Consider the following 13,376-nt stretch of genomic DNA (forward strand, 5'->3'; position numbering starts at 1 on the left):
CCCACTTGTCAGAACTGGCAATCTAACGGAACTAGTTTTAGCATTGCTAACAGTTTAGGTGGTGCTGAGGTACGTGGTGAAAAGCTCCTTCTCACCTGGCCTCTCGCCGTGTCATTCTTTCTCTGGAGGCACACGTGTCCCCAGTCCCTTGTCCCTGCGGTCCGCTTGCTTTCCCAGGCCTCTGAGTCCACTGGACCTGAGAGAAGAGCTCTCAGTCCGGGGCGTGGCTGGGCCTGGGAGGCGGGCCTGGCTTCTGTGACCCCTGGCACGGCCAGAGTGATGGGAAAGGGCTCCTTTGCGTGGGCCTCAGGCTGTGTGCTGCCCACGCCCAGCACTTGTCCTCTTTTCCCCCTTTTCAAACTTGAAATTTTCTTATTATATGCCTGTGCCTGTGCCCAAGAACAAATTTGCTAAACTTCTGCCGCTGCCCTTCGTGTCCTCTTTAGAAGGATCAGAGCGGGCTGGCTTTCCGTGGAGACTTCCCGTCAGTGTGCAGACTTCCCTGTCGGTGACCCTTTATGCTGGTGCAAGCTCCCTGCACGTTCTGTGTTCTGTGGCTGAAGCTGGGTTTTACCTGCAAGAGAGCAGGGCCCTTCCATACCCAGGTGGGCCATGCTAAAAGCTGGCTGGCAAACCGAGGTCCACCAGTCTGGCTGGGAGCTCTTCCGAGTTCCCTGTGCCTTGGTGGTGCTGGCCAAACCGGTTCCTCATCAAACATGAAAATAAATTTTCCACAGCCTAAAAATACAGTACAAGGTTCCTGGCCATTGTAACTTGAGTGAACTTCAACAAATCATTTATTTTCTTCCTCTGTCTCACAATGGAGCCTTTAGAAAGCAGAGGCAGTGGCTTGGAAAGTATTTAATGGTAAAGTCAGGAGGATGTTTTTCACAAAATCTGGAATACTATATTTTTTTCTTCTTGGTCAGGGACTGAGCCTGGGAAGCTTTTTGTAATGAGAAATGACTGGCAAGTGATCTTCTAAATTAGGGAAATATATTGGTCACTGTTCCCCTTACCTTTAAATCTCCCAGAATGGCCTATTTTAAGTCTTACTTGCATAATACAGGTGTTTTTGATTTTTTGTTTTTTTGTTTTTTTGCTTTGTTTGTAAAGCACACTTATGCTCATCTTTAAAAGGTTTGATATCTCAAAACACTGATGACACCAAAAATTCACATGAGGTAGAACATTTCAGAAACCATAGAAATGGAGAGGAAAGCACAGTAGATGTTCCAAAACCACTGTGTGCTTGCGCACGCACGTGCTTGCACACACACACACACACACACACACACACACACACACACACACACACACACACACGTAGGTTTCTTAGGTGTTGCTCATGGTTTTTGTCCTGAGCAAAAAGCAGTATTCTGGTATTTTAATTAAATTGCATTGTCCACTGAAAAGAAGCACATTGGATCAGATCATCAGAAGATAATTGCTAGTGCGCTAAAGTGAGTTGAAGGTGACATACAGAAAAGTACTCCAATTTTGCTCAGGCAGGTTGAGGTGTGGGCCCGGCCTGATTGACGCCCCTCAGTCCCTATGGGAGGGTGGTATTGTGCATCAAAATTCACCTAAATGGCATCATACCTGCTGCCTTCTCCGGTATCAGCTTCCTTCTGCCCTGTGTGAGGTCCGTCCAAGCTGTGTGCAGCGGGAAGTTCCCAGGAGTTTCTGCCCCTCACCCGTGCGCTGTCCCCAGAGAAACCATGGCCCACTACTCCACTGTCAACCTTCTGCTGAAGGGGGGATCCTATTCTCGTACCCTTTCTACTTCCCCTCTTTGAGTCCTTGACCCAGAAATGGGACCAGCCAAGGCTTTTAGCAGTGCTAGTGACAGATGCTTTCCACAGCAGATTCTTGCCCTTAGTAGAGCAGGGCAGTGATCTCTAGCTCATAATTCACACAGCTGTAAGGAGCAGGCACAGGAAGAGCCACTTGTTTCCTGAGCCCACTTGCACTGCCCTGTGGACTCTTCTCATGGTCAGGATGCATCTGACGTTAAGAAGAGGCATAAGGAAAACTTCGGGGCACTGCCGTGAAAACCTGCTAAAACCAGGCAGGATGATTTTAATCCTTGGTGATTGTCCTGGTGGAGCCATTTTGACCTGATGGTCTGTTATTGGAAGCCAAGTTGCTATTCATAACGTTCTCAAAACAGAGAGAAAGAATGATTTAAATAGCCCATTGTATTTTCAGCATTCCAAGGGCAGCTCTTTTCCATAAATGTTAACAGAGCCAGCACTTCTGTAGAGGAACAGAGACAGAGTGTGAACTTCAGTTTTCCTCTTGCACCATGAAAAACTCATTTGCCTTAGAATTCAGTGATTACTAAAAATACCCCACCCAGTTGAGCACCAGCTCTTTTTAATGAGTGTAATACTAAGTGTTTAGACTGTTTTCTCTTTCAAATATATTCTGTTTATATGCATATTGTCTTTTAAACACCCCTTTTCCAGAATAATATAATAATACCAACAGTTTGATGTTTTTAAGCTTTTGGGCTTTTTCCCTATAAAAAAATTTGCTTATAAGGAATTAGAAATTTGAGTCCATAGTTGATTGTACTTTTTCAATTTTTCCACTTTATGTCTGTCTTGATATTAAATGTGGACTTCTGATAGGCAGCATATACTTGAAATCTAATATCACCTCTTCCTCTTTTTCTTCAGCGTCTCTGCTATGTAATTGAAGTCTTATTTATACCATTTACATTTAATGTGATTATTGATCTGGCTCCATTTTATCTTCTGTGTTCTTTTTATCTTTTAGCTACAACGTGTGTGTGTGTGTGTGTGTGTTTGTGTGCGTGCACGTGCTTCTTTAGTGGTTGCTTTAGGGTTTATAGCACACATCTTCAGTGCATTGCAGTTCCACTTCCTGTGAGATGATTCTGCTTTATGCATAGTGTAAGAACTTTATCCAAGTATAGATCCATCTCTTTCCTCCTGGCTTTTGTGTTGTTCTTACCACACATTTTATTTTAAAAGATTACCTGTAAACCTTGCAATATATTATTTTTGCTTCCAGCTGTCATTATACTTTTAAAGAAATTTAAACATTTCAGATTTACCATGTAGTTGGCGTTTCTTCTCTCCATTCCTCTATGTGGTGTGATCAAAAAATACAGTGAGTAGTGTTTTTGTTTTATTACAGTATATGATGCATTGCCATTAATGTCTCCCAAAATACTTGCCCTTCGATCAAACACACTTGTCCCATGGTTCTTGCTGCTCTGAAGCAGTTCTGGAGTCCTCTTTTGTGAGGGTCTTTAGTTGCACTATTGTGGCTTCTGTGATATCCTGAATCAATTCAAAGCACTTATGTTTTGTGGTCATTTTGACTTTGGGGAAGAGCCGGAACTGGCATCATGCCAGAGCTGGTGAACGAGGTGAGCAAGGACTCACTGTAATGTCTCCACAAGCATGCTTTTCCATTGGATGGCTCTCGGCAGCCACGTTCACTGGATTTTTTTATCATACTTCTTAAAGATACTTGTGAAAGAGGACTTAATGGCAATGTGCCTTATACTGTACTAAATTTTTAAAAATGTAAACATTCACCATATTTATTTTGATTATACCTCATAGATCAAGATTTCTCTCAGGTGTCATTTTCCTTCTATCTGCAATACTTCCATTAAGAATTCTCATACTTCAGTGGGCCCAGGTTCTTATGAAAGGTGTGTTGAAATGTTCCAAATTTTATGAGTGAAAACAAGACCTTTATTTTATTTTATTTTATTTTATTTTATTTATTTTTTTTATATCGGGCATCGAACTCAGGTCCTTGTGCTTTTGAGGTAGGCGGCAGAACCACTGAGCTAAATCCCCGGCCCACAGCCCTTTAAATTGTGGTGCTGGGCATGGTGACTCAAGCTTACAATCCCAGTGCTTGGGAGGCTGAAGCAGGAGGATTGCAGTGAGCTTGAGGCCAGCCTGGGCTACATAATAAGTTCAAGATCAGCCTGAATTACAAAGCAAGACCATATCTCAAAAAAAAAAAAAACCCCTCTGGTAAGTTTGGCTCCCTGCACTTCTCCCGGGTGTCAGACCAGTCAGTATCTGACCCCTGTCTCAGTCTTGCTCTCTCCTGGCACAGTTAGGAGCTTCTCAAGGCCTCGTGATGGCAAATGGATGTCAGCCAGCAGGCTCTTTTCCCTGTAGCTTTTGCTCAAGCTTGGTGAGCCACTGCTCAGAGAGATTTTCATTGTTTGAAGTGTGAACAAGGGTTGCAGAGTAGGTGTGTGTAATCTTTTTGTGACACTGATAGGTCGGGTCCTCCTGGTGTGCACTGGCGCGTTCTCAGCTTGCACTCTGTCCTGTGTGTCCCTCTGTGGTGCTCCAGGACCACCGAGGCAGCAGGCCGGGCAAGGCAGAAGCTGGGTGCCCGTTTCTCCGCTGACTCCCAGCTATGTCCCCAGACCTCTGGCTGCTGAGATCGCATAGTGGGCCTCTGGGTCACCTGTGTTCTTGTCTGGCTTGTTGCGCGTGGTGAGAAGGAATGAAATAACCCCAGTTAGGATTTCCCAGTGCCTTAGAAACCGAAGGAACCATAATTGACAGAGAAGGGGAGAGTCTTCTATCCAGCCTCAGCAATATGTAGGATCGCTCAGGGAGATTTGCTTCCTTGTGTCCAGCACAGGTAGCTGCTGTTGATAAGATGCAGAAGGAAACGGAATTCTCCGAGTTGCCCAAGAGCCATGAAATCTTACTGTGTGTTTAACAGTATGTTTTATTTCCGGTAGAATTTGTGGTGGATTGTCGAAAATTCCTGGATTCAAATGCTCTGGGCCTGACTGTTGCTGCCCTCAGCAGCTATGACCCCCAGATGCGAGCAGCAGCCTACTCTGTCCTGGCAGCCTTCTACTCACACCTGGAGGGGGCTCGTTTCCGGGAGCAGTCCCAAGTGAGTGGGAAGGGGAAGCCCCCCGCAGCGACCCAGCCTGGTGGGAGGAACACGGAGCTGGCATGTTGCTGGGAGACAAAGTCTCCTCCCCTTGGCATGGGACACAGAAGGTTGTCTTTACCCTCCAACCCCGGGGAGAGTGAGCTGGGTTTCCCCTTACAAACACTTCTTGCAGGCAGACAAAGGGGTTTGCTTGCTGTTGATTGTGTGATCTAAACTCAGTGGTGAAGATGGCAGAGAAATAAGAGTGGGTTGGATTCAGGGCATAGTGCCAGGCTTCTGTCTGCCACCAGGCACAAGTCTGCCTCCTCAAAGAAAAGTAAGACCCAGAAAGTGGGTTGGTGACAAGCATGGTGTCCTCTACTCTGAGCTTGTCTCTTGTGTCCTTGGATGGGAGGAGCAGGCAGAGCTACACTAGGCTGAAAAGACCCTTTCCCTCCCTCCACCTCCTTCAGCTGCTTTACCTGCTGGATGTAGTCCGGAATGGCATTCGGACCCTGAACCTGAGGCTCCCTTTCACCCTGGCTCTCTTCATTGCCAAGGCGGCCGTGCAGATTTTGAAACCAGGTAACCCCGATGTGTGATCTGGTTGAGGAGAAATTAGAAAACAGGCTGAGCAAGTCCACGTCTAGGACTTGATGGCACAGGTGTAACAGCACATATCCCTGAGAACTGACACACAGGGTCGTTAGCTGCATAACAGGCTGGGAGCCACCACAGCACCAGTCAGTAGTGGTCAGTAGAGTGACAGCTGCGGGGAGCTCTGTGGATCCTGTAGGGTGAAATCCGGCCGAAGCAGAATGAGAAAGTGAGAAATAAACAATCACTTGCAGACACTAAACTAAAGGGCCCGTTAGGAGAAAATATGGGAGAGACCATGATGTTCATGGTCCCAGCCTCCCATCCAGTGTGTGGCACCTGAGAGTAACTGTCTCCCATCCACCCTTGTGTTGGGTGGGGCATTCTGGGCAGCAGTGATCCTGGCTGGTCTTGGAGCTGCCCCGGGAGGAGGCATCTGTCCACCTCTGCCTTCAAGAGCCAAGGCCCCAGATGTTGGAGCCCCTCGCTGGGACAGAGCCTTTCTGTTAGAGGCTGGGGGTGTGTGGGGCTGCATGGTGTGGGGTTCCCCTGTGCTGTCCCCCATGCAGCCACGTCGAGCTCTGGACCATGGGCAGGTCTAGCTGAATTCTAACTGGCGAACCGTACCCCAGCCCAGGATGCAAAAGCTGTACAGACACAGGGATTTAAGGCCCATGCAAAAGCTGCCGGGCCCGGGGTCCTGTTGACACCTAGTCGGTGATTGTCCTGTGTCCTCAGAGGAGCACATGTACTGGAAGATCAGCAAGTTCCTGCTGTCACACGAGTACCTGAACATGGACAAGTTGCCAGGCTTCTACCAGTTCTTCTACAGCTCTGACTTTGAGGTAGGCTGCCCAGGTCCCGCCCTGGATCCCTGGGCCACGGTTGCCTCTCAGATGAGGCGTACAGCGTGCAACACGGCTGTTACCACCGCATGAGCAGAGTAGAGCGAGGTCAGGGAAGAGCAGTTCGCAGGCTCTGCATCAGCAGGGCCTTCCTTCTTTACTTCCATGCATTCCTTCTTTACTTCGCGGCTCAGACCTGTAGCACTCTTGTGTCCTTTCCCTCAGCCCGTCCCTAGGCTGCAGATGAAATATCCCATGGGGAACACTGGCTCAGCACAGGTGGCTGTTCCAGCCCTGCTTGGCCTGTGTTCTTGACCTGAGGAGAGAATCCAAGAGGAGATGAGGACTCTGAATGATCAGAGCCGGGGGTGCTGCTGTGCTAGTCTTCTCCACCATTGGAAACTCGTGTTGTCTGAAGACCTGTCAGATAGAGGGGCTTCACTTTTCTTACCAGTACCTTCTGGTTTGCCTGGGTTGCAGCACAAAACTGAGCAGGAATGGGTGCTTGGGATTCTGCGGCAGGGGATTCGTGACAAGCAGTGCTATGAGCTGTGTGCCAGGCGGGGCGTCTTCCACATCATCCTGTCCTTCTTCAGCAGCCCACTGTGTGATGAAGTGGCACAGGTGAGTGGTTCTGCCAGTTGGAGCCGGAAAGATCTCTGCTCTTTCTCCCGGTGTGACCAATCCCATGTGATTTTGGTGCCAGGCCGGCTGTGGCCGCCCTAAACCCAGCTCTGCACTGGGGAAATGGGCCTCGGTTAGCACCCATCCGGTTGCTTGCATGGTGCCACTGACTCACTTCTGCACGCAGTGTGGGACACCGAGACCACTTGGCCGCTGGTGAAATCCTTTTCTGCATGGGCCTCGCAGCTGTGTCCTTGGCAGATCTGAAGGCCTCTTCATTTTGCCCTCCAGTAAATGCCTGAAACCATAGAATCCATCACATTTTTAAGTGGTTCCTCTGATCCAAGTGAGTTCAGTTTCCCCATCGAGGAGTATCTTTTTGTTCTGTGTTTTCAGAATTGGATTCTAGAAATTCTACAGAATATAGCCCGGGTGGCCAGATCTGCCTACGAAATCCTGCGGGACTACAGTCTTCTGACGTGGATTCTGCACATCCTGGAGAACAGGTCAGTGCCTTTTGTGTGAGAGGCATGTGTCAGGTAGGATTAAGGTGGGGCAGAGACCAGCCATCTGCTACCTGCTCTGGTGTTGGCTGGAGCGTCCTGAGGACACCGCATGCGCCTGAAGTCCAGTTCCTGGGACTGCCCTGGTAGCCTTTTCTCCGTTGGTGTCTTTCTTCTCAATGTCTTGTCTGCCTTGGACCCATAAACAGCTGCCATTGATATTGGCAGAAGCCCAGCAGCCTTCCTGCCTGAGACCTGCAGCTTGCTGTCCTCTCGGAGCCATCCTGTCAGACGACAGGAACTGAGTCCCCAGTATAGTAGGGTTCAGCAGTCCACTGCCAGCGCAGGGGCCGGGAGACAGCTCTACAGCTCTGGCTGTGACAAGACCAGAGGTTCTTATGCCCTCTTGTACATTCTTAAACTACATTCCGTGTCTTTTGACATAACTTCAAGCTGCACCCTGTCCTCACTTAGAGCATGTGCTTTGGGGGCAAGAGTGATGGGAATACTAGGACCGTGAAGCCACCGCTCCATGTGCTGTCCCAGCCACCCACCGACCCCGAGACTGGTTTCCCTGACAGGTGAGAACATGGCAGAGTGAACCGCTGTTGTGTCTGCCTTCAGGTTCCTGGAGACTCAGCTGCTGTCCAATCTGATCTCCTTGCTGCACACGCTGTGGGTGACAAACCTGGGGGCCAAAGGCGTGGAGGGGGAGAGCCAGCTGCCAAACCAGCCCAGCTCCCAGGAGCCCCGCAAGCTGCTTCCCCTGCACCTGGTCACCGAGTTCCTCTATGTCCTCCTTGCGCTTGTGAAGCACCTGAGGTGAGCCTGCCCTGCAGGGGCCCTGCTGTGCTCGTGGGCGGCGTCGGTAGCCAGGGCCACTTACTGTCTCCCGTCACCTGTGGACACAGGGCTCAGCTATGGCTGTAGGCCCCAGCACTGGTGCAGGTGTGGGGCATTAGGACATCTCTACACTCTTTCTTTACATTTCGGAAGGCTCGGAGTGCCCTGAGAACTGAACCCACTTTAAAAATGCACACACACAGTCATCTTAGCAGGCGAATCATCTGCCTGGAAATGTGGATCAAATAAACAGTGCGGTTTCACAGAAGAGTGTACTGTCTGTGACCTAACCTAAGACACAATGTTACCAAGTAGCCCTCTCCCTGTTTGCCTGCAAGACTCACGCGTCTGTGAGTTTTCCAGTGTATTTTTGTATTTTCCATCTGATCCCTTGGACTCAAATTAATACTGTGGAGTGGAACAGCTGAATTTTAAGTTTCTTGGGGCTCAGAGAGATCTGTCTCCTCTCAGCAGCCATCACTGAGGCTTTGGCCACAGTTGCAGTGTTCAGCCTTGTCACCTGAGCCTCCGTTTCTGGGAGTGAATTTCTGTGCAGCCCCAGCCCCTGACCCTCAGGCTTTCTGCTTGGCTGCTGAGTTTAGCCAAACTCCTCCAGGGCAGAGGCCGGGCTCCAGGTCTCCCTCTGTGCCTCCTCTTGTCTGTGTACTGCAGCTACACCGGGTGTCTCCTGAGGGAAGAGTGGGGCCTGGGTAGCCCATGTGTGATGTTCGTAGGCTCAGTCTGTAACATTGACTTCCAAACAGGCCCACCTTGGCCTCTGCCCAGCTAAGCAGCTTCTTTGAGACACTGGACTCCGTGCTGAGGTACCGGGCCACTGTCCTGCAGGCCTTCAAGGGCATGGGCCGATTCACTGTGAATGAGACAATGCTCTCCACCAAAGATGCCCTGGTCCTCTTGCACAAGTGGAGCCTCATCAAGAGAGACATGAAGCTCCAGGAGGACCTGAGAGCCGCCATTGAGAGCTGCCGCATCAGGGACCTGATGAGTAAGTGTCTGGAGTGGCCAGTGTCTCCCTCCCTGAGGCTCCCCGCTTCCAAGGCTTTGGGCCCTAGATGGGTTGTGGGCCTGGGTCACCTGTAGCTTTTGCCGTAGGATGAGTCACTTGGCCTGCCTGAGTGTCCAGGTGTCACTTCTTGGGGGCCGGGCAGTTGGTGGCTGAGAGCTGCTGGTCCCCATAATGTGGACTCAAAGGACAGACTGGAGCCAGGACTCCTGGACTGGAGATCTGATGCTGCCATCTATAGCTTTCTGTTTCTTCCTTTCCTTTGTTTTCTTCTCTTCCTCTTTTCTTCGTGTTTTCCATGCTGGTTTTGAGCAGATGGACTCAAGCAGTCTTCCTGCCTCTGCCTCCTGAGTAGCCAGGACTACAGGTGCACACCACACCTGGTTTCTCCCGTATTAATGAGCTCATTACAGTTGCAGTCACAGTAGATGGTGAGTCAGTGGAATGCATGTCAGGGCCCTGTCAGAGGAGAGCCAGGTGCTCAGAGGCCCTGTGAGCTGCTCCACCTTCTGAGTAGGGTCTGTGTGGACAGGAGGGACAGCGGCCTCACCACCTGTCCCTCTGCCTCCATAGAAATGCTCAAGGAGAAGAACAGGCCTCTTGTATCAGCCCGAGCCAGGGCCCTGAGGGGCCGGAAGAGGAGGCCTTGGGAGGCCAAGGAGGAAACAGCCCAGCCTGAGCTGGCAGCGTCTACTGAGGAGCAATGCCATGCCCTGCTGAGGTCCATCCTGACCCACTGGGGGCCAGTAATCCCCAGCCCTGAGCCCTCCCAGGACCAGGCCATGCCAGAGAGTGAAGCCTCCAGCCCTGCACTCGCCGCTGCCTCCCTGGTGGCCAGCTGGGTGCTGCGCTCGGTGGCTGAGAGCCCACTCAGCAGGGCTGAGGCAGTGGGGCTCCTGGGCTGGCTCAAGAGCCACATTCTGCCACAGTCAGCGGTCGTGGCCAACCTCCTTGGGGACGGCGCCGTGAGGAGGAGCCTGTTTGAGCTGTACAGCCGCCTCTGCAGTGCCGAGGGCCTGGCAGGGCCCATGCACGATGCAGCCTTTCTGTTCAACACGGTCATGCTGCAGCTGGTGGCGGCCCAGGGCCACGCGGGGAGCCCCTTCCACCAGATGCTAGAGGCCCTGTGCACGTCCTCGGTGCAGGAGGAGAATGGCACCATTCGAGGTAATGCCAGTGCTCTGGCCGGAAGCGGGGGAGTGAGGAGGGGGCAGGGTCAGGGCAGTGGGCCAGGCCTCTGCCAACCTCCTCAGCTTGGTTCCTGAAGTGTTTCGGTAACCCTAGGCACGATTCTGCCATTTGACACTGAATTCGAAGGGAGGGAGAGTCTGCTTTGGCCTTCAGTGACATTAGTGCAGAGCAGTCTTGACCATAACCCAAAGGCAGGTGTGTCACCCAGCCAGGTGAGTGGCTGTGCACAGGTATGCAAGTGTCTGCCCAGCACAGACACACCTGCAGTTAGCATGCTTGGTGTTGCACGAGCGCCCAGAGGTCTGACTGCAGGGGTGAGCAGAGCTGTGAGCAGCGCAGGCCCAGCAGCCGCCTCCTCCAGGGTAGCAGTCCCTTCCCTGAGGGGCCTGCAGAGGACCCTGTGGTGCAGAGGGGGGGCCATGAAGTGATTCAGAAGAGCTGCACAGCCTCAGTGCTGGCCCTGGCATGGACACTCAGACTCAGGCAGATGGCAGCCTATAATGACTTCTCTTTTAAGATCCATACACACAAATCCTTAAGATTCATCAGAGGAAAGGTACATCTTAAAGTAACACAACCTTAGGCCAAGCCAAACCCACTTTTGCCTGTGTGCTCAGTGGAGTTGCCAGGCTGTGGTGCAGGTTCCTAGAGACCCAGGCGAGTTTCCATGGTGGGCGGGTGGCTTGCTTCCAGCCGAGAGGTGTCCCTCCTGATGGCCCTCATCCCATCTTCCTCAGCTTCCGCAGGGTTCCTGGTGTCCATGTACATTAAGGACCTCTGGCTGGGGGCTCGGCGGCCAGACGCCCTCCTAACCCATGCCCAGATGGTGTGTGAGGCTACAGAGGACTCGCCAAGCAAGGAGGAGGCCATTGCCGTGCTCTGCAGCGACATCACTGCTTTGGCCTCGGATGCGTGACTCCTGCAACTGCTCCCGGGCTCTAGAAGTTGGGTGGCGTCCTGGTTCCTGGAGAAGGCATGACATGACGGGTTCCGGATGTTGGCTCAGTTTCCCTACCGGAGGACCGGGACGGAGTATAGATAATGCCTGCACAAGTGACCAGGCTGCAGTGAGGTGGAGAGCTTCTGGGCCACCGCCTGGGGGACTCGAGCAGGTGAGACCCTGCCCCCTGGGGGCTCCCATGCCTCAGGAAGAGGTCCAGATCCAGATCCAGGTCCAGCTCCTGCTTGCAGTTACACAACCAGTGGTGAATGTTCAAGCTAAGACGTCTGGAATGTCTGTCACACTGGGGATTTAGCTCAGTGGTGCGCGACCTGCCTCACAAGCGCAAGGTCCTGAGTTCAATCCCCGGTACCAAAAAAAAGGAAAGGAAAGCTCTGTCATAGTTTTTGATGAGTATGAAGAAATATTTAAAGATTTTGCTCTTTAAAAAGTAGTAACAAAATTTTGTACGACTGAATGAATGCCTGCTGGTGGTGATTATTTTATTAAATCAAAGGTTGTTACACTAAATGCTTAAAGTGTATAAAGTGGTTTGAGCTCTGCTTTGGGAGAGCAGCCTTTAGTTTTTTAAAGTTGTGTTTCAAAGACAAGATCCCAAAAAAAAAGAGACAAGATCCTAATAATGAATGTAACTGTACTGTATACCTAAAATGTACCAATAAGGAAAAATGAGGAAAAAAAGAGATTTTTTAGTTTTATAGTCTGTTCAAAAGTCTGTATTTCCCGGGTAAAACACCGACCTGGCCCTCTGAGGCCCTTCTGCACACCCTGCGTCCCTGAGTGTCTCTGGCACTGGGGCAGCCATTTGTCTTGCGTACCATACACAGCGCCGGGATAGCTCGGCTAGGAGTTTTACCCCTTTGTTCACCACCAGTGCTCCTTAGAATCCTTTGTTTTAAACAACCTAAGATTTTAATGGAGGCAAGAGGAATGCTTACCTGTGTACAAACCGTCAGCACAAGCAGGGCTTGTTGTCTAGAAGGGGAAGCCATTTGTCTCTCTGATCCCCTCCCCCACAACCCCTGCAAGGATATTTTGAGAACATTCTCAGCTGACATCCTGTGTGCGTGTTCCGGTTGGCCTCATCCAAGGACCGTCACAGCAAAAGCCACTTTTCCTTCTCTCTGCATCTCCCTTTTTCTCTTTTTGGTTTGTTGTTTTAAAACAGGGTCTCGCTGAGGAGCTCAGGCTGGCCTTGAACTCCTGCCTCAGCCTCCTGAGTGCTGCGGTTACAGGCGCGGGCCACCACAGCCAGCCCATTCTAATCTTTATTGTGCCTCTCTGTCACACACTGGGATTTCGTCCCTTGCAGGCCCCTTGAAATAGCATGCACAGTGGGGTTCTGGCTAGAAGGGGGCAGTGACAAGGACTTCAGAGCTGGGGTTCACCTCAGTGAGTTTGCAGACACAGGTTTGGAAAGTCCCCCGCTTTTCTGCGTCTCCTGGTCCCTGTCTTCTTCCCAAGTCCACTGCCCCCCATGTGGTGAGCCCACACCCAGCCCCCCACCCGTGAAATCATCTTCCATTCATGGGGTGGGGAGATCCTGTGCCGTGGAAAATAGATTTACGCAGTCTTCACCAGAGTGTAAAATACAAAGCCGAATTTTAAATACAGCCGCCACTCCAGACCTAGGATCTGCAACTGCAGATTGAAAATATTCTGAAAGAAACAAATGGATAAACGTGCAGTGACTTTTCTTTCTTGTCCCTTCCTAAACAACAGTATACAATTATTTACCTGACATTCACACTGTATTCAGATGATTGTGCGTAACCTGGAGATGATTTAAAGTATGCAGGAAGGGATGTGTTGTTCTGTGCAGATCCTGTGTCATCTCAGAGATGGATCTGAGATCCCCAAGGGGTCCTGGAACCAAGGCCCGACCC

General features: G+C 50.9%; 1 protein-coding gene across 3 annotated transcripts in view; it reads left to right on the top strand.

Annotated features, from left to right (window-relative positions):
* Positions 1-12,011, top strand: part of Urb1 (URB1 ribosome biogenesis homolog) — a 65,007-nt gene extending 52,996 nt beyond the window's left edge. For all 3 annotated transcript variants that reach the window (XM_010608631.2, XM_010608632.2, XM_010608633.2), the window contains exons 31-39: positions 4,760-4,920; positions 5,376-5,487; positions 6,238-6,344; positions 6,825-6,968; positions 7,365-7,474; positions 8,096-8,293; positions 9,079-9,320; positions 9,912-10,505; positions 11,267-12,011. In XM_010608631.2, coding sequence (XP_010606933.1) covers positions 4,760-4,920; positions 5,376-5,487; positions 6,238-6,344; positions 6,825-6,968; positions 7,365-7,474; positions 8,096-8,293; positions 9,079-9,320; positions 9,912-10,505; positions 11,267-11,445 — 1,847 coding nt within the window. In that variant the 3' untranslated portion in view covers positions 11,446-12,011. The remainder of the gene's footprint in view (positions 1-4,759; positions 4,921-5,375; positions 5,488-6,237; positions 6,345-6,824; positions 6,969-7,364; positions 7,475-8,095; positions 8,294-9,078; positions 9,321-9,911; positions 10,506-11,266) is intronic.
* The last annotated feature ends 1,365 nt before the right edge of the window (positions 12,012-13,376 follow it).

Source organism: Fukomys damarensis, unplaced genomic scaffold (assembly GCF_012274545.1).
Source record: "Fukomys damarensis isolate Sample0158 unplaced genomic scaffold, DMR_v1.0_HiC HiC_scaffold_24, whole genome shotgun sequence".
Lineage (NCBI taxonomy): Eukaryota > Metazoa > Chordata > Mammalia > Rodentia > Bathyergidae > Fukomys > Fukomys damarensis.